This window comes from Aptenodytes forsteri, unplaced genomic scaffold (assembly GCF_000699145.1).
Source record: "Aptenodytes forsteri isolate BGI_AS27 unplaced genomic scaffold, ASM69914v1 Scaffold230, whole genome shotgun sequence".
Lineage (NCBI taxonomy): Eukaryota > Metazoa > Chordata > Aves > Sphenisciformes > Spheniscidae > Aptenodytes > Aptenodytes forsteri.
Window position 1 is genome coordinate 377,191 of NW_008795711.1, and position 17,801 is coordinate 394,991.

Here is a 17,801-nt window from a genome sequence, read left to right on the forward strand (position 1 = left end):
GGTGTAGGGCACGAGGTTGTGGTGTGAAGGACCTGGTGGAGGCCTCTGGGGAGCAGAGTTGTGGGGTAGGCAGGGGCTGTAGGACGTGTGGCCCTCCTGCTCATTCCTGGTCAGCTCCTGAGAGCCCGTCAGTATAAGCGGGATGTTAAGTGATGGCTTTGTGCAGAGGAGAGCATGAAACTTTGCGACCAGGATGACCTGGGGCTCAGGGCTGCGCTCTCCTGGGCGTTGTTTTTGAGGGTTCTGCTGCGAAGGCTGCGAGTTCCTCTGGGACAGGTGTGTGCTTCTCTTTCCGTCCTGGCCTTTCCCTCTGAATTTCCTGTAGTTTGTGGCTTCCAAATGCAAGGCTTTTTTTCCTCGCAGATCAACTTGGGAATGCCCCAGCTGGGCTAGCAATGACAACATTATTGGCAGGTGTTAATCCCACCCCATCACACAGTAAAGAAGAGGTGTCCATGTTATGTGGCGTGGCATGCTCATAGGGAATTCAGTTGCAGAAATAGGAATTGGAGAAGACCTAGTTTATTTCCATTGGCTGATAAAGGATTGTTCCCTTTTCCATAGAGCTCTGTCCTGTATTAAAACAGAGTTGGGCTTTCCTTAGGAAAAAAATCAAATGAGCAGAGACAAAAACAGTTCAGTCATTCAGAGGATAAATGGTATATTTGGATTAGACCTAAGAGACACACTTGATCTTGCTTTGGAAGCCTTCAGCTCTTCTTGAGGTAATTGCTCTATTCTTTCTGAAATTTACTCCACATTATGTAAGTGTAGAGCTTGTCTTTTTTTTTTTTTTTTTTTTTTTTATGCCCCTTTTGGGTGAGGTACTGAAGGACTGTCAGTTCCTTATGCTGTTTGCATAGTATATCTGGAGTATGAGCTTTAAATTTCTGGTCTCGGTCCTCGGTCCTAAAAATGCTCCTCAGACATCCTCAGCAACTGGTGACTGAATTGGTACCTGCATGGCTCCTTTTGGGTGAGGTACTGAAGGACTGTCAGTTCCTTATGCTGTTTGCATAGTGGATATGATATCTGGAGTATGAGCTTTAAATTTCTGGTCTCGGTCCTTTGCCTGAAAAATGCTTTGTTTGTTTTTCAGTTCAAAGAAGAGATTTCCAGGCGGTTTAAAGCCAAACAGGATCAGCTGGTTCTGATCTTTGCTGGGAAGATCCTGAAGGATGGAGACACGTTGAATCAACATGGGATCAAAGATGGGCTGACTGTACACTTGGTCATTAAGACTCCGCAGAAGTAAGAAACTGTTTCGTCTTGGGGGGCTGAGGGTAAAAGGATGATGCGAATAAACGATGGTGGAGCATTTCTGCCCTATCGATGTCTGAAGCAGAGTACTTGTGTGAGGCCTGAGTGCTGGCTTTGGGGCGTGTGCGAGTCTGGCAGCGGTGATCTGGCAGGAGGACTCTCCCAGGCACTCTCCCTGCCATGGCTTTGCCATGCAGCTCTGGGGTTTATCACTCGGCCTGTCTTTTCCCTAGGTTACACAGCTGTGTAAGTTTGTGGCAAGTACCTGAGGGGGCTGACTCTTCTTTAACACAACGTGTGTATGTGGCTTTGCGTATTTTGAGCCTTTATAATTTAGTAATCTTGAAAGAACCCATTGGAACTTGATACTAGTTCTAACAAAAATAAGTTGCCATTAACAGAAATTACTTTCCCAATGAATTTGCGTTGAAGTTGAAACTAATACCCAGTTTTTCTTTCGCTTCCTATCATATACTCTGCTCTAAGCCTGTGCTCACGGTCTCTCAGGTGCCATGGGAGGCACGCCACACATGCAAAGCACTATCTGTAGGGCAGAACAGTGTTCCTGTGTGGTACCTATAGGCATGTCTGCTTGGGCAGGTGCAGACAGGTGGGTGCTCCACCTCGGTGGGAATGCGCGGAGGCTCGGGCCGTATGCCCACGTGCATGCGGCAGTGTGGTTGTTAGCTCAAGTACTGTGGGCACACCCCACGGTAGCTCCCAGTTTGGACATGGCTCACTTGTGTCCATCTGCGCTGTGTAGCTCAGCCTGAGAAGGGGATGCAGGATTGACTGCAAGGTCCTGCAGGGTTAGGCTTTTCCCAGTGCTATCCAATGGAATGGTGGGCACAGAAGGCTCTTGGGAACAGTTGCTGCACTTCAGGCACAGCCACGTCTTGTTGATCTCGAAACCCCCTTCACAACCATTTCGTGGGCTCCCTGCTGCAGTCTGGTCGGGCTCCTGGTGAACTAACAGGACTGCGTCTCTTTGTGCAGTTCTGCTGTCCCCTGGGAGAGCTGCCTTACTGGCTTAGTCGAGATTAGTGCTTCCCCCCTGCCCTGCCTCTTTTTTACAAAGACAAGCATGTTTATTGGCAGCTTCTGCAGGAGGCCTCTCTCTGGGTTCTGCATCTCCAGGTAGCCTGATGGTCTGATGCTGTTTACCACTGCCTCCACAGCAAACTGCAGTACTTATGAACCATTTCAGAGGGTAAACGAGAGAGCTGTCCTGGGTTGCTCACTTTTTTTTCCCCTGCTAATAGTCATAAATAAGTGCTTACTGAAGAATTACAGCCTCTTCCTGTGTTGAGAGAAACCAAGTGACCTCTCTCCAGCTTCCTCCTTCCTTTTTTGTTCAGCTTCCTATTTGCTTTGTTTCCCCACTCTGCCTCCCTCTCAGTGGCCACTGGTTTTCAGCAGCAGTCAGGTGAGTCTGGAAAGTGGACAGGGACCTTCAGGTTTGATTTTTAAAGTCCTAGAATAAGAGTGAAAAAGGAAAGGGAGTTAGAGAAAAGAATAATTCTTGGTTTGGGGGGAAAAAAAAAATCAAGATATTGTTCTTATTTACTTGTCAGTGGCATAATAGCACTATTTGAGGCAAGTACAGTGAATTTTGTGGTCTAATTTCATGTGAAAGCTTTTCAGCGCTAGTCCAGGACTCACTGTCATGACTGTAGATGCTTCAGAGAATCTTTAAATGTTCTCTTTCAAATTCCTATAAAAATCCTGAGGAGGAGCTGTGATTACAAGGTACTAGCTGGGGTTGGTTTACTCAATAAAGCTGATGTCCAGCATCTGCTGCGCTGTGGCTTATGGCACAGTATCTGCATGTGTGTATTAAAAGAAGCTCTAGCCAACTTGTGTTGGATGGGGAAGCCTTGCATACGAGGTACAACCAGTGGCAGAGATGTGAATTCATAGCCAAGCTGGCCAGAAACGTTCTGTAGCTTCATGGGACAGATGCTAGCTGCCTTGTGCCTCAGTTTCCCTTTCTGTAGAGTAATGCTGGTACTTATTTTTGCCCCCAGGAGCACTGATAGGAATATTCAGTGCATGGGAGGATTTGCAGAAAAGCAGATTATTGTTTACCCCATGCACTAGCCCTGCTGTAACCTCCTGTGGTTTCTGTGGGAGCAGCAGGAGGATTTTCCTGTTTGGAGCAAACTCATTGCTCAAGGATATAGCTGAGGTAAATAGTTCAGTGTGATTCAAGGAAAAGCTAGATACAACTTGGGGTAAGACCAGTCAAGCCACTTTGTGTGGGCCAAGATAGAATGTCAGGGGCTGTTACGCATCAGGATGGGAGGCAGATTTCAGCAGATGGAAGGCATCTGGGAGCACAGCTGTGCATCCATGCAGGCAGGAATGGAAGCAGCCAGAGCTGGCTGCTGCGGGGACAACAGGCGCGAAGGAGGCTCGGTCGGTGTGGGGTGCACCATCCTGTGTCCCCCACAGAGGAGTCTGCTCACCGTTCCTGAATCTCAGTTTAATGTCATCTTTTGTTTCTTTGCAGGGTCCAAGATTCAACATCTGCTGCTTCTGCCCCCAATGCCGCTTCTGCCCCCACTGCAACCCCTTCTTCTCCTGCTGCCCCATCTCAGCCTTCCACATCCAGCAGCGCCGTTTCTGACACAGGGAGCGGCAGCAGACGGAGCAGTGGGTCAGGGACCATGGGAGGTCCTGGAGACGGAGGCTCTAACAGTGCTACATCCATCCTGTGTAAGTGATGGCTGTGAGAAGGTGTGACTCGAAAGAAGAATTTCCTAGGATTAGACCAAGGAGTTGGGGTTCTTGACCCCTGTAGTTGTCTCTGCTTGCTGTAGGCTTTGCATGAGTTGCTTCCACCAGCATACCTCGGTTTCCCTGCTCAGGATAATGCCAAAGCCTTTAGGGAAGCATGTGCAGGGGGTGTCCTCCCTCAGAGCTGGCTGCTGTAGGAATATAAGATACCCCTCGATTAGCGTGGGTGCAGTTCAGCTGATGTGCTTGTCCTCTTTTTGCAGCTGCCGACAGTTACTGACTCACGCCTCTCTCCCCATGTGTTGTTCCCTCTCCAGCTGGCTTTGGCGGCATCACTGGGCTGGGCAACCTTGGGATGGGCTCTGCCAACTTCATGGAGCTCCAGCAGCAGATGCAGCGGCAGCTGATGTCCAACCCAGAGATGCTTTCTCAGATCATGGAGAATCCCTTGGTGCAGAACATGATGTCTAACCCTGACCTCATGAGACAGATGATCATGGCCAATCCCCAGATGCAGCAGCTCATGGAGCGAAATCCAGAGATAAGCCACATGCTGAATAACCCGGAGCTCATGAGGCAGGTGAGTCAGCATGCCAGGGTCTGTTTAAAGCATGTTCAAGAGCATCTTTGTGGACTAGCTTCAGTGTCTGCTCTCCAAAGGGAGTGTGTGAATGCCAGATCAGTGATTTTAGAGATCTCTTCCTTCCTGCTGTAAGCTCCCCACAAACAGATGGTGGTCCTGAGTTATGTGAATACTGATTACTCAACCCACATACTTGCAACTCTTATCTCCCTTTCAGGGCTATTGAATCTATCATGTGTTGGGCAAAAAAGGATGCTGGGATCATCCTAGCGTGCTGCATACAAGGCTACTGTGTTCTGATTCAGGAATGGGAGTAAAAGCAGTCACGGAGAAGTGAAGCTACTGCAAAAGCTTTTTGTTTCTCTCGATAGATTAAGTATAGACTACGGAGCTGTACAGTCAATATTTTACTACCTGTATCAGCGGAGAGCACTAGTCGTAAGCCGGGATCCTAGAGGTCTCGATTTTCTGTACAATCCCAGAACAGAGAGGACCCATGCCCTAGAGGACTGGCTATCTGGAAGACCGAAGGTTCATCGGAAGGGAAGCATAAGGGATGAGTGAGAGCCTGAGTGTTAAATAGCCCTTGACAGGAGACTGCTGTTTCCCCAGGAAGACTTGTCAGGAGGTCTTTCTGGGTTGTTGCTGAATGAGCCTAGTTTCCATCTGCTTCTCGGTTATCTTTCTTTCAACTGTGTCGGCCATACATGAAATTCCAGAGCTGCAGGACTACATTGTGAATGATGCGTACTTAAGCAGCTTGTCAAATGAGATCTGTATGTTCCTTGTGCAGGGGAGACCCATCAGAAGTCTGGAGAGGGTGAATTTCTTGGTTTTCTTGAAATGGGAAGGATCCAATGTCTTCCACCTTCTCAGTTTTTGAATGCAGTCCATCTACTTTGAGTGGGAACATATGGGTGTTAAATGTTTGGATGTCCTGATACTGCTTAGAAACAAAACAATCTCATCCAGCTGAATTGAGGTTGAGAAGGAAGAGAGCTGAGCAAAGATGGGAGGAGCCAGGATCCCTGGGCTCTCTTTGCTTGGATAAATGATCTCTCTGCTCTCTGGCTGTGAAACGGGTTTAATTATACTCTTTCTTCTGGGAGCTGAGATTTAACTCTTTCAGTGCTTGGCTGGTAGATCAGTAGAATACAGCTGGGCTGCTAACCAGCCTCTTGATCCGCTCTGGTCTTCCATGGTGCACATGGACCTGAGCTTTCCACGTTTTCCTCCTTCTCCCAGACAATGGAATTGGCTCGTAACCCTGCCATGATGCAGGAGATGATGCGGAACCAGGACCGTGCTTTGAGTAACCTCGAGAGCATTCCAGGAGGATACAACGCCCTGCGCCGGATGTACACGGACATCCAGGAGCCCATGTTTAGTGCAGCCAGGGAGCAGGTATTGGCTGCATTCCTGTAAGTGGGGTGTAGTGGGCTAAGCATGGGAAAGGGATCTTTCCCTGACCCCCGTGCTAACGGGGCAGCCTTCCCAAAGCATGGCTGTTCATCCCCTCCTGCTCTAGATGATGAATGCAGCCACTAGCAGGAGAACGTTGTGCGGTGCCTGCCATCTGCTTTTATTACATGGTTTGGTGTATCTGAGCAGAGACCTGCCCTCGCTCCTTTGGTCTCCGAGCAGGCTGGATGCCAGCCATCGCCAATGTGAAGGCCCCATAGCTTCGTTAGCACGGCCCTCTGCTGTCAGCCCAGCTTACTGTATTAGCTCAAGCCTGACGCCTTTGGATTGGAGCTGGCTGAGATCCAGCTGGCTTGAAACACAGGAGGAGTGAGCGCAGGTCTGTCTGCAAAAGGCTGTGCAGACATACTCCAGTCTAGCATTACTTACTGGTATGTCCGGGTGCTGATTTTACATGGATGTTTTGAAGCCCTGCATTTGGGAGCCAAATCTAGGGCTGTGGCCACTTCTTGAGCCTGGTCTTTTTCTGAGCGAGGTGTGTTGTGGATTACAGATTCCTCAGGAAGCAAATTATTGGCATGTGTTTAGCAAATTCTGGACCTAGATGAATATGATCAGCTGTTCCCTAGCTCATACAGTGGTGGGGTTAGTCCGACATTCTCTGCTGGGGCTAAATGATTACGGCTATTTCTTTTTTCTTTTTCCCTAGTTTGGCAACAATCCTTTCTCTTCCTTGACGGGGAATTCTGATAGCTCAAGCTCTCAGCCTTTGCGGACGGAGAACAGGGAGCCGTTACCGAACCCCTGGAGCCCCACGCCCCCTGCTTCCCAGAGCCAGGCGCCCAGCAGTGAAGGGAGCACTGGCTCGGCAACCACCCAAAGCACACCGACTGTATCCAACCCCTTTGGGCTGAATGCTGCTAGCATTGGGGCTGGTACGTAAGCAAGAGAGGAACCAGAGGGTGCTATTGACTGAACAGGTCACCCAGGCTTCCTTGGAGGGTGGTTCCCTCTGCCATTTGAGTGCCTGTCCGGGGCTGCTCTCCAGATGAATGATTCTAGCCCAGCTGCAAGCACAAATGGGTTATTTCTTGCGCGCCTGTCGGAGGGTTACTTTGGGAACTCTGATGTCCCTGCAGCCCTCGAGAGCATGGGAGAGTGGCAAGCAAAGCACTACCATGGCTGTTCACAGCGATATTCACTCTTGGCCAGGGGGTGAAGTAAAGGCATTGCTGTTATATGTCATGTTGTATTTCAGGCATTGCAGCAGTGCTCAGGCTTGTAAGGGGCTTTCCTTTGTCTTCTCTTCCCTTTCCCCTTGCAGGCATGTTTAACAGCCCAGAGATGCAAGGACTCCTGCAGCAGATTTCTGAAAACCCTCAGCTGATGCAGAACATGATTTCTGCCCCTTACATGCGGAGCATGATGCAAACTCTTGCCCAGAACCCGGACTTTGCAGCACAGGTAAAAGTGGTGCAGTTGTCTTCTATTGTCAGACAGGCCGTGAGCACAATGCTTGTGAGACCAGTCTGCTTCTATAGTTGGAGTGGTTCCTCTTGCAGAAACCGGAGAGCTGAGTGAATATAGACAGTTTTGTTGTATTTCTCAATAGCTTGAAGGCAGTCACGGTACTGAACCCTGTGTCTTAGCAGAGCCCCTACCAAAAAAGGTGGCTTTCAAAGGGACGTGGGAATGGCCCTTCTCTTTGCCCGTGGCCAAGTGGCCCCTGTTCAACACTGCTGCCAGGAATTGAGCTGTCCTGTTTCAGTCCCCATTAGCAGGGGAACATGTTGAAAGCCCAGGGAGGGAGTCAGGGGCATGACTGACTTGTTCTTCATGGCTTAGTTACGTAGGGCTTAACGGCCAGTGGCAGCAACCCTCTGACCCTACCTACGTGTGCTGTCTCTTGCTAGATCATGGTAAATGTCCCCCTCTTTGCTGGGAATCCACAGCTTCAAGAACAGCTTCGCCTTCAGCTCCCTGTCTTCCTGCAGCAGGTAAAGGCCCCTGTCTGGCCCTGTGCTGCTCTCAGCTCCTGGGCTCCAGAGCTTTTCCATCCTCTGTAGGAAAGGGAGTATCTGGGCTGCTTAGTCAAGTGGACTAGGAAGCATGTGGGCTTGGGTGGTTTGGGCTGTGAAAGAAAGGGGTTTGCACAGGGGAGAGAGAAAGGAAGAGCTTGTTTAGACAAGGCAATCTACATTAAGTAATCTAAATTACCTAAAGGTAGACTTCAAATTAGACTAGTTAAGCTACATGAAACCCCTGTGTGGACAGTCTCTCACTGTAATGAGTTTACAGAAATTAAAACAGCTAATTGTGCTAGAGCAGCTGGTTCACTCAGGTAAATCAAATCACTTTAATTCCAAAGGCATGTGCCCCCAGTTCTAATCTGATTCACCTAGTTCATTTAGGAAATGTGATCTAAACTCTTGAGTATCTCTGTAGATGAGCCCTGCAGTCTGGAGACTTGAAGGAGGAACCAGACTTGTAGGTTTGCTTTGGCTGCAGGGCGAGAGGCGCATCTCTGTGCTGATTGTTGTTCACATTTAGAGCTGATGGATCTCTGGCTGCAGAAGCTCTCGCTGTTTGGTACCGCTGTGTCTTTTTGCCTTTGTTCCCAGATGCAGAACCCAGACTCCCTCTCCATTCTCACCAACCCCCGTGCCATGCAGGCGCTCCTCCAGATCCAGCAGGGACTCCAGACGCTGCAAACGGAGGCCCCAGGACTAGTGCCAAGGTAATAAGTGTTTTACAGTGGGTTTCTGCAGGCAGAGCTGACATGCTTGATACCAGCAGGCAGACTAGCTGTTGATTCATCGAGGAGATCTGCTTAGGGCACCCTGTCATGGGGACTTCTGCGTGTGTGTGTGTGTGCGCCTGCAGGCCTCTGTGAGTTCCAGCTAATTAGCACTTTCTGTTTGTACTTCACGTGGGAAGTCCTTGACCCTTTCTTTTTGGAGAAAAGGTTTGGAAACCACTTGGTCCCTCCCCCATCTTTTGTTTGCTGTATTCAGTATTGGCTGAACTCAAGAATTTTATCTCTGGAGAACAGTATGAGATGCACAGCTACAAGGTTGGGTGGGTACGTTGGGGCAGACTGGTCTGCCGGCAGCCCTCAGGCCTTCTGCTCTCTGGCAGCGTGGGTCACGTTCGGTCTCTGCAGTTCCTTTCAGGCCTGTGCCTCTGTTAGGATTGCTTACTCCCAGCACCATGTGTGACCAGGATACAAATGCAGCCAGTTTAATTTACAAAGCTGTCCTGTAGTGTGGACCTCAGTGAGGGCCAGCCTGGCAGAGCCTGCTGGTTACTGTGCTGCCCAGCTCTTGGGGGACACCCAGAAGTGCCAACTTGCCTCTGAGCGTGCCCTGCCTTCCTCTGCAGCCTCGGCTCCTTCGGCATGCCTCGAATGCCCCCGTCCTCCACAGGAGAAAGCACAATCCCGGAGAACCCCGTTCCCTCCGCTTCGACGCCGGCCAGTGCCTCTCCAGCTGGGGGTGGTAACCCCCAACAGCAGCTCATGCAGCAGATGATCCAGCTGCTGGCCGGAGGAACCTCTCAAGTATGTAATGCCCAGCTGCATGCTGATACGCTTCTGGGGAGGGACATCTCCAGGATGAGCTAGAGGTTGTCCTGATCCCACCCCACCCCTAGGAACGTGGTCCCCAACAGGTTTCTCTTGGCTATGGTGCTTTATGCTAAGTTTGGTGTCTCAGGCTGGCTAGTTCTTTGGGGTGTAGTAACCCTTTGCGCAGGTTTGAAGCTAAGAGTGCCAGGGATCCTCCTTCCAGCGCTTCTGTCACCGTAGGTACAGAACTTGGACTAACTGCGTGCAGTGTGGCTGCTGTGCCAAAGCCCACGGCAATGTGGGGAGGTGGGTAACATCACTAAACGAGCCTAGAGTATTTCAGTACGCCTAAAGCTGAGCTCAGGGTCCCTGCTTAGCCGTCGTTGCTGGCCCTGCCCATATTGGATGTTGATCTCTGCTGTCTGACTCTAAGGTCTTTGTCCTTTCCCTCTGTAGGCGCAGAGTCCTGAAGTGCGATTCCAACAGCAGCTGGAGCAGCTGAACGCCATGGGCTTCATTAATCGTGAGGCCAACCTCCAGGCGCTTATTGCCACTGGTGGAGACATCAATGCAGCTATTGAGAGACTGCTGGGCTCCCAGCCTTCCTAAACTCTTGTCATGCTGCCCCACAGACATCAGCACATGCATCCATACACATGCACAGGGGGATCTTTCAGGAAAGCCCACCATCATTTTCATATCTGACAGCTGTCCATGTATTTAAAACAAAAAGATACAGCTTAACCCCTGACCTTCCTACTAAGTTAAGATTTCATGTTGAAATGCTCTTTAACTGGCTTGTATGTGGATTCCAGTTCTCATCGTGGCCACAGAGACTTCAGATGTGTATTTTTTCCTAAATATGCCCTCTGTCTCAGACACTCTTCTCTCTCTCTCTAGATGGTAGAGGCGATACTTCTAGTTACTTACCTGAATGATTGTGTTTTGAGTAGCTTGATTTTAACTGTACATGATTCCCTCCCCTAGCCCTCCTTTCAGGCAAATATTTAAAACTTGAGCCAAGTTTGGGTTTTGGTTATTTCTCCCAGCATCTTATTGGGAATGGATCAAAAGAAAAATTGAAATGACCTGGAAATTTCTGATGTCATTTGTCTCAGTGTTCCCTTGGATGAACTGAGCCTGTGTCCCTTGCACACAGGTGCCTCTGATCTCCTGGTAGAGGGTTGATGTGCATGAAAACTACATTTGAAGTATGGCCTCTTTACGCTCTTGGGATGGTGTAAAGGAGCCTAGATGCCTTCAGGGATCAGGCTTGCTGTTCTTGAACTTGAGTTGAAAGTGCCGTGCAGAAGAACGTGTTCAAAAGGTGCGTTTCTGCCCAAGCAATTTAGTTCTGGCGCAGTAGTGGCAGGGGTTTGTTGACTCGTGCTCCGTAGGTTCGTTCCTGAACGTGTAAAAACAAAAAAGGAAGTTGAAAAATAAGTTTTCAATCTTTTCGCTTCACTGGAAAATGTTGAAGTTCATGTTCTTCCCAGTTTAGATCCATCCTCCACGCCCCGCCCCCGCCTCTTTACGCTCTTGGGATGGTGTAAAGGAGCCTAGATGCCTTCAGGGATCAGGCTTGCTGTTCTTGAACTTGAGTTGAAAGTGCCGTGCAGAAGAACGTGTTCAAAAGGTGCGTTTCTGCCCAAGCAATTTAGTTCTGGCGCAGTAGTGGCAGGGGTTTGTTGACTCTTGGTGCTCCGTAGTTCGTTCCTGAACGTGTAAAAACAAAAAAGGAAGTTGAAAAATAAGTTAACAATCTTTTCGCTTCACTGGAAAATGTTGAAGTTCATGTTCTTCCCAGTTTAGATCCATCCTCCACCACCCCCCCCCCCCCCCCCCCCTGGTGTGTTTGAATGTTATGACTCTCCAAGAAGCTCCCCGAGGACCAGCAGGGTGATATTTTCCCAAGAGCCTCCATGGCTGTGTAATTTGCATACCATTTTTATCAAAGAGAAATAAATGCGCACAACCATCTGTCTCCCTGCACTCCATGTATCTTCCTTGATTGCCACATTGAAGCTGATTGAGTTCCCCTAGTTACTTGTGATTAATCTGTCTTGTCCCCCATGCTTACCTCTTGCAGATAGTGTGGGGTGTCGTGCAACCTCCCCACCTGGCCGGGCTTCCTTCCCTCTTGTGGCAGGAAATCTTTTTGCCACTTCGGCACTTAAGAAATGCTGCTGAAGGCTTGCCCTAAATGTGCCCGTTTGGAAGCTTCCTTTGAATTAGGGACTGTCAGGTATGTGTAGGACAAGCTTAACAGCTGCTTGGTAGTTCTGCTGTGTTTGGATGACCTGATCGACAGTGTATAAGAAGCCAGTGGGTTCTTCTGCTGACCCCAGAGGAGTTTGCTTGCAGCTGGAGCGTGCCAATACCCAGGGGAACCTGGGCAGCTCTGTGCGCAGTGGATTTTACCCCTGCTTTTCTATAGCAAGCACAGTGCTTGCTGTTAGCTGGGTGTTAGTATTCTGTTTTGTTTTGGGTTTTTTTTTTTTAAAGTTTCTTCTGGAAGGGGAGGATTGGGTAGTGAGAGGGAATGGGAGGAATCTCAGCACTGCTTGCCTGTATACCTGTAAAACCTGCTGCACCCAGCTTGCTTCTGAGTTTGAGATGGCATCTATCAATATCCTGTGTTGTTGGAGAGCGTAGGTGGAGCAGTGGTTGCTTGAGAAAACATGGGAGTGCACGCGGGCTGGAAATGCTCCTGCCTTTGTGTATGTGCATCACAACGAGACTCGGGTTTTTTAGATGAGGATTCGGAAAGCCTAACTTTAATCTCTTCTCTTGGAGGCTGTGCACATACATGTGGATTTCTTTTTGCAACCTCTCCTCAAACATAAAAAGGATTTGCAAAGAGCTGCGTAAGGATGGGTACTGAAGTTCTTGATTGCACTGGCAGGGTCAGAGCTCTTTCCTAATGTTGCTAATTGGCCCCTTTGCAGCTAAAAATGGGCTTATAAAAAGGCCTGTATGGTCCTTCATGGTATCTTAGATTTGGCAGATGTCCTTTGCCTGCACTAAGGTCTATTTATCTCTGCAAAGACTCCGTCCCCACGCAAGCCAGCTCTTGCAAAGAATGCGCTTGTGGGAGGATGGGGGTAACCAGGTGAGTGAGAGGGAGCAGAGAAGGCAGCTGGAAGGAGAGGTGGTGCTGCTGGGTCACGGGGAGTGGAGACGTACCCCCATCTTTGCGAAAAGGTTGTGCTCTGCGCTTGAACCTCTTTGAAAAGCAAAACTAGTCCCAAACCCTGTTGTTTCCTGGCCAGCCAGAAAACGGTCCTTCCAGCTCCCTCCTCAGTGTTAGCAAGATGTGCTGATGTGGTGTAAATCACACCAGCGCGAGGGATCTGTGTGCGTGTGAGGGGAGCTGGTGTGCTGCTTGCTGGATAGAAGCTTCTGACCTGTCCCTCCGTTTCTGATGTAGGAGGGACTTGGAGAGGCCAGGGGGGTCCGGTGAGTCCAAAGCAATGAGCCTGCCGAGAGGGAGGGCTCCTGCGAGGCTGTGGCTGCCATTGCTGTCTCGGCTTGGACCGGTGAGGTGGAGCAGAGTTGGTGATGCTTCAGCATCACTGAGATGAGGCCGGAGCTGAGCCGCACAGAGGCTGGCTGCTTGGTGCCTGCGAGCAAAGCTGGCTGGAAATACCTGCGTGGTGGAGGGATCCTGCTGGTAGTGTAGGCAGGCTGCTGTGAATTATTGAGGAGAATTAATGTGCTTCTTGTAGAAGTTCTTGCTAGGATTTTTTTTTTTTTTCTTAAGCTGAAGTCCTGCTTTTCCAGAGAGGGCTCTGGACCGTGGCAAGTGCGTGGAAGCCATTCTCCAGTGCTTCCCACAGAAGGAGGATAATGATTGTCATCTGTTCAGGGGAGAAGAGGGGGAAATGCTGAGTCTTCACAGGCCATTCAGTCCTCAGTGTCCCTCTGCTTGTTTAAGCAGGAAAACATATTTCTCCTGTCTCTCCGTGTCGCAGCATCCGCTCTTATGTCAGTTTGAGATTATTCCTCACCTGCTGCCAGCTCACCGACCAAGGTGCTAAAATAAAGATAACAGGGCAGCCTGCTATCTCGGCTTGCAGCCTCTGTTTGCATCTGATGTTCATCTACCAGCTCTCCAGCTTCCCCTGGGCAATTTGGCAAAGCTGCTACCCTCCATGCTCCCCTCCTTGCTGCTCCGGAGGGGCTTTGCTGTACTTGTGTGGAGCAGCCGGATGGATTTGTGGCTCTGGAGGTGAAGCAGTGCAGAGGGGAGCAGCTGCTTCCCCCTGCGGGGAAGGGGACGAGCTCAGGGAAATGCTCTGCGCTGGTGCAGCTTTTACCAACCCCTCGGCCCTTACAGGAGTTATTTTCCCCCAAGGTTGTGCTGAGCACTGTCTCTTTAGCGGGCTTTGCAGGCTTTTCCCTGTAGCTGCTACAACTGATGCTCTGGTCCCCCTTATCCCTCGGGGGGCAGAAAAGAATCGTGATCTGCCCGTGCCTACGCACTGGGGCGAAGTGCTGAGCTCAGAGCTCTGCCCTGCACCTGCACCTTGGGAGCCTCTGGCCTTGGCTCTGGGCAGGGTAGTGGGAGCAGCAGCGTTCCCCCCCTTCTCAAAATGGGGGATAAAAGCTGGGAGGGAAGGGCTTGTGGCTTCCCCAGAAGGGGCCGTGGGGTGGGACACGGCGGGGCTGTGGTCGGACGAGCCTGGAGGTGTGAGGGATGCGGCTGCTCCAGGCCTGGGTATCCGCAAGGGGATTTGGGTCTCACCTTTGGTCGGCCCAGGCTTGGGAGGAAAAGGCGGCTTTGAAGACTGGTGAGAAAGGAGCTTTTTAGTGAAACATTAATCCCCTCCAGAGAGCTTTCCCTAATCCTCAGTAATGTGCTGTTCAAAAGCCCACTTTCAAAGGAACAATTGCACTTTCTCCCTGTTGTGTATCTCCTTCCCCGAGGAATTGTCCAAAGGTGTTCCTTGCTGACTGTTTCCTCTCGTTTTTCTCTGATAAACAGAATTAATTCCTTTAAAATGTAATGGAAGGAGCAATTTCCTCAGCAGGTAGTGGCAAATATGGCTGATGGATTTGGAGAGATTTCTGCTGTCAAGGACTTATTTTCACCTTATTCCTCCCCCCTCCCTGGCAGACAACCGCAGCCTTTTCCCCCCAATACCCAAATGTAACACTTTCAACTTTGAAATCAAACCTCTTAAATGTGGCAGAGGGAGATACTGCAGGAAACGAACGTCTAAATTTCTTTCAAGAAACCATTTTTTATTTTACGAAGGGCCCCGGCCACAGCATGGGCTGTTTCCTGCGGCCACAGCCGTGATTATGGGGGTGCAAGTTCAAACTGACTCTGTTAAAGTTAATAACTTCTGAACGTGCTGCAAGAGGGGGTCAGCAGGGAAATCTCCCAGCGTTAGGAGGTCATGGAGTGGGATAGCTTGGAAAAAATATACGTGTGTGTATATACACATATATATATGTATGTATATTGAACTGCTGCAGCATCTTTGCTCAGCCACGGGAGCCATAAGGAAGGGCTAGAGGCAGAGCAGGCTGAATGAAGCTCCTTTGCCTCTCTGCTCAATTCTGCAGCATTTCAGGGCAGAAAACAATGATTTAGAGAGTGGTTGAGACATCGCCAGCTTGCTCGGCTGCCTGCCAGCAGGACGTGACCATGTCACATTCAGGTCCGTATTCACGTTGCTCTGACTTGGTTTATTTTTAATTTCTCCAGCAAGTTGCTACCTTGTTCCCTGCAGCTGCCCACCCAGCCCTGGCCGCGTTTCACCGGGGTTTGCACATGGGTGCAGCATTCCCAGCTTGCGGGGTCGGCTGTGCTGGAGCCAGCAGTGCCCGCCAGCGTGGAGCCTGTGCCTGGGGCAGGGCGGAGACTGGGATTTGTTGTTTGCTTCCCTTGACATTGGAAACAACAAAATCACAAGTCTTCCAGCCTGCCCCAGGGCTGAAGGATATGTGGTCGTCCAGAGAGCATCGCCGGGGCTGCCCTGGGGAGAGAGAAAAGGAGAGGGGTGGTGTTTGGGCACCTGCCCTTCCCTCTGGGTCTGCGTGTGCCTCGATATGGCCCTGTGTAGGGTTAGGTGGGATCTGGCTGATGCACCTGTGCTTGCACCCATGGGTGCACGACGGGCTGCGTCAGCCACGAAACCCAGTGGGTTTCTAATGTGCGCTGGGAGAGGGTCCAGGGTGCCAGAGGGGCTTCGCAGCCCTTGGCCACTGCTGACAGCGGTGACACAAAGGATGGTGGTTGTGCCCAATGTCCCCCCCCACTCAATGCCAGCGATGGGTCTGAGCCCCAGCTCAGCCCTGATCTCCTGTTTGGGAGCCTGGACTGTCAGTGGACTGCTCCAGCCTCCCACGCTCTCCACGCTGCTCTGGGAAGGGTGTCTGCTTTTGGCAGATTTTGCAGTGCTGGGATGTTTGGTCCTGCCTTGCTTGTGTTTTCCTGGGTGCCCTGGTGGGAATATCCCCATCCTTGCTGCCTCCATTTCCCTGCTCTGCGAGGCACATCTGGGATGCGGCCGTGAGACAGCTCCTCCATGAAGGTTATTGCTGCTTTTTTTAATCCTAGCAGACAGAGCAGATAGCAGTGAAATATGGAGCAGTCAAGGCTGCTGCCCTGCAGACACCAGGCTGCTCTGGTCTCCCGGCTCGACTCGACCCTGGAGATAAGCCCCCAGCGCTCTTATCGAGGGGAGTGGGAGGGGAAGGCAGCAGGCACCGGGATGCTGGGGCTGGGTAAGAAAGCAAAGTGCAAGGAGATGCAGGAGCGATGCTGACGGGGCTGGAGCAGGGGAGGGGATGTCCCTCGACCCCCCTTGGCCATGCCAGTGAAATGCTGATGCTGTGTGCGGCGGTTGTAGCAGTGCCAAGTACGGAGTTGGTGCCTTTGCTGTATGTGCAGCACATTGCACAGCACACACACCACGTGCACCCCATTGCACACCTCGCATGCCGCACACCCCGTGCACACCCTGTCATGCACCCCATTGCACAGCACACTCCATGCACACCCTGTACACCCCATTGCACACTTTGTATGCCGCACACCCCGTGCACACCCTGTCATGCACCCCATTGCACAGCACGCACCCTGTACACCCCATTGCACACCTCGCATGCCGCACACCCCGTGCACACCCTGTCATGCACCCCATTGCACAGCACACTCCATGCACACCCTGTAGACCCCATTGCACACCTTGCATGCCACACACCCTGTCATAACACCTCATCGCACCCCTGCTCACCTTGGGGCTGGTTGCCCATCCTCCCCACCAACTCTTCCCGCTGGTGTCAGCGGAGCAGTGACGTGCAGGAGTTCGTGGCAGCTCTGGGCTGCTCCTGCCCAGTCGGAGCACGGTGTGAGCAGCTGCGCAGGGAGGCTGAGGCATTTGCACGGGGACACCCCCACGTACGCTGCCTCCCCACCGGACCACGTCCTCCTCCTGCTTTAGGAAGCGCTGCTTTGCTGGAGCAAAGGGAGTTCCAGGGGACGCAACGTGGGTGCATGTCTCCATCCCTGCAGCATCACCCGAGCCAGACCCCGTGGACAGCAGGGCAAGGGGTGCCAGACCGGGGTGCCCCTAGCTCTGCCGGCGCATCCAAGCCCAGGGTGCTGGCAGCTGCCAGCGTCTGGGAGTCTTATAGCGAGACTGGCCTGGCAATAGGCTGGCCTTGGTGACAGCTTTGAGTGGCAGCTGGCGAAGGGACGGAGCTGGGAGGGACAAGGACGCAGCATGGCTTGGCCTGGCCTAGCTGCACGATGCACGGGGGATGGGGCTGGGTTGCCCCAGGGCTGTGCGTATGGAGGGGAGAGGGGCCATGGCACCGGCTCAGGATCTGACCCCTGCCCGCTGCACAGCCCTGGAGAAAAGCAAACAGCCCCCGGCTGCGGGGCCCGAGCACTGTGCCATGGTTTCCACTGGGCTTTCCGGCTGGCCACGCGTGCCTGCATGCACACACATGCGCGTGCACACGCACACGCACCCTCTGAGGCTGCAGAGCCTGCTCTGCCCCTGGCCCAGACTCAGCAGCACCAGCACACGTGTGAAGCAGGCGACGAGCAGCAGGCATGTGTGCCGTGCAGCTGCACAGGGGAGCAGCGTGTGTGCGTGCAACGTGCAGGCAGCAGGTATGCGCAGCGCACGGACACCAGCGTGTAAAACGCTGTGTTTGTGCAACGCACGGTTAGCTGTGTGCGCGTGTGTTCTGTGGCACACCCAGCCAGCT

The 17,801-nt window shown here is 51.6% G+C and overlaps 2 protein-coding genes across 3 annotated transcripts in view; both read left to right on the plus strand.

Moving 5' to 3' along the window:
* The first annotated feature begins 1,015 nt into the window (after positions 1-1,015).
* On the plus strand, positions 1,016-10,669 carry UBQLN4 (ubiquilin 4). Of its 2 annotated transcripts, XM_009283402.1 has the most exons (10): positions 1,016-1,251; positions 3,773-3,978; positions 4,317-4,579; positions 5,828-5,986; positions 6,714-6,939; positions 7,329-7,468; positions 7,918-8,001; positions 8,626-8,741; positions 9,386-9,563; positions 10,026-10,669. In XM_009283402.1, exons 1-10 carry the CDS (start codon positions 1,040-1,042, stop codon positions 10,176-10,178), a joined length of 1,737 nt encoding a protein of 578 aa, XP_009281677.1. In that variant the 5' UTR covers positions 1,016-1,039; the 3' UTR covers positions 10,179-10,669. The 2 variants fall into 2 exon arrangements, with proteins under 2 accessions (XP_009281677.1, XP_009281678.1); XM_009283403.1 differs by lacking the exon at positions 7,918-8,001.
* Positions 10,670-12,651: 1,982 nt separating this feature from the next.
* The window catches only part of GPATCH4 (G-patch domain containing 4), an 8,530-nt gene continuing 3,380 nt past the window's right edge, over positions 12,652-17,801 (plus strand). Inside the window, exon 1 of the mRNA XM_009283414.2 lies at positions 12,652-12,681. Within this exon, the coding sequence (XP_009281689.1) occupies positions 12,652-12,681 (30 nt within the window). The remainder of the gene's footprint in view (positions 12,682-17,801) is intronic.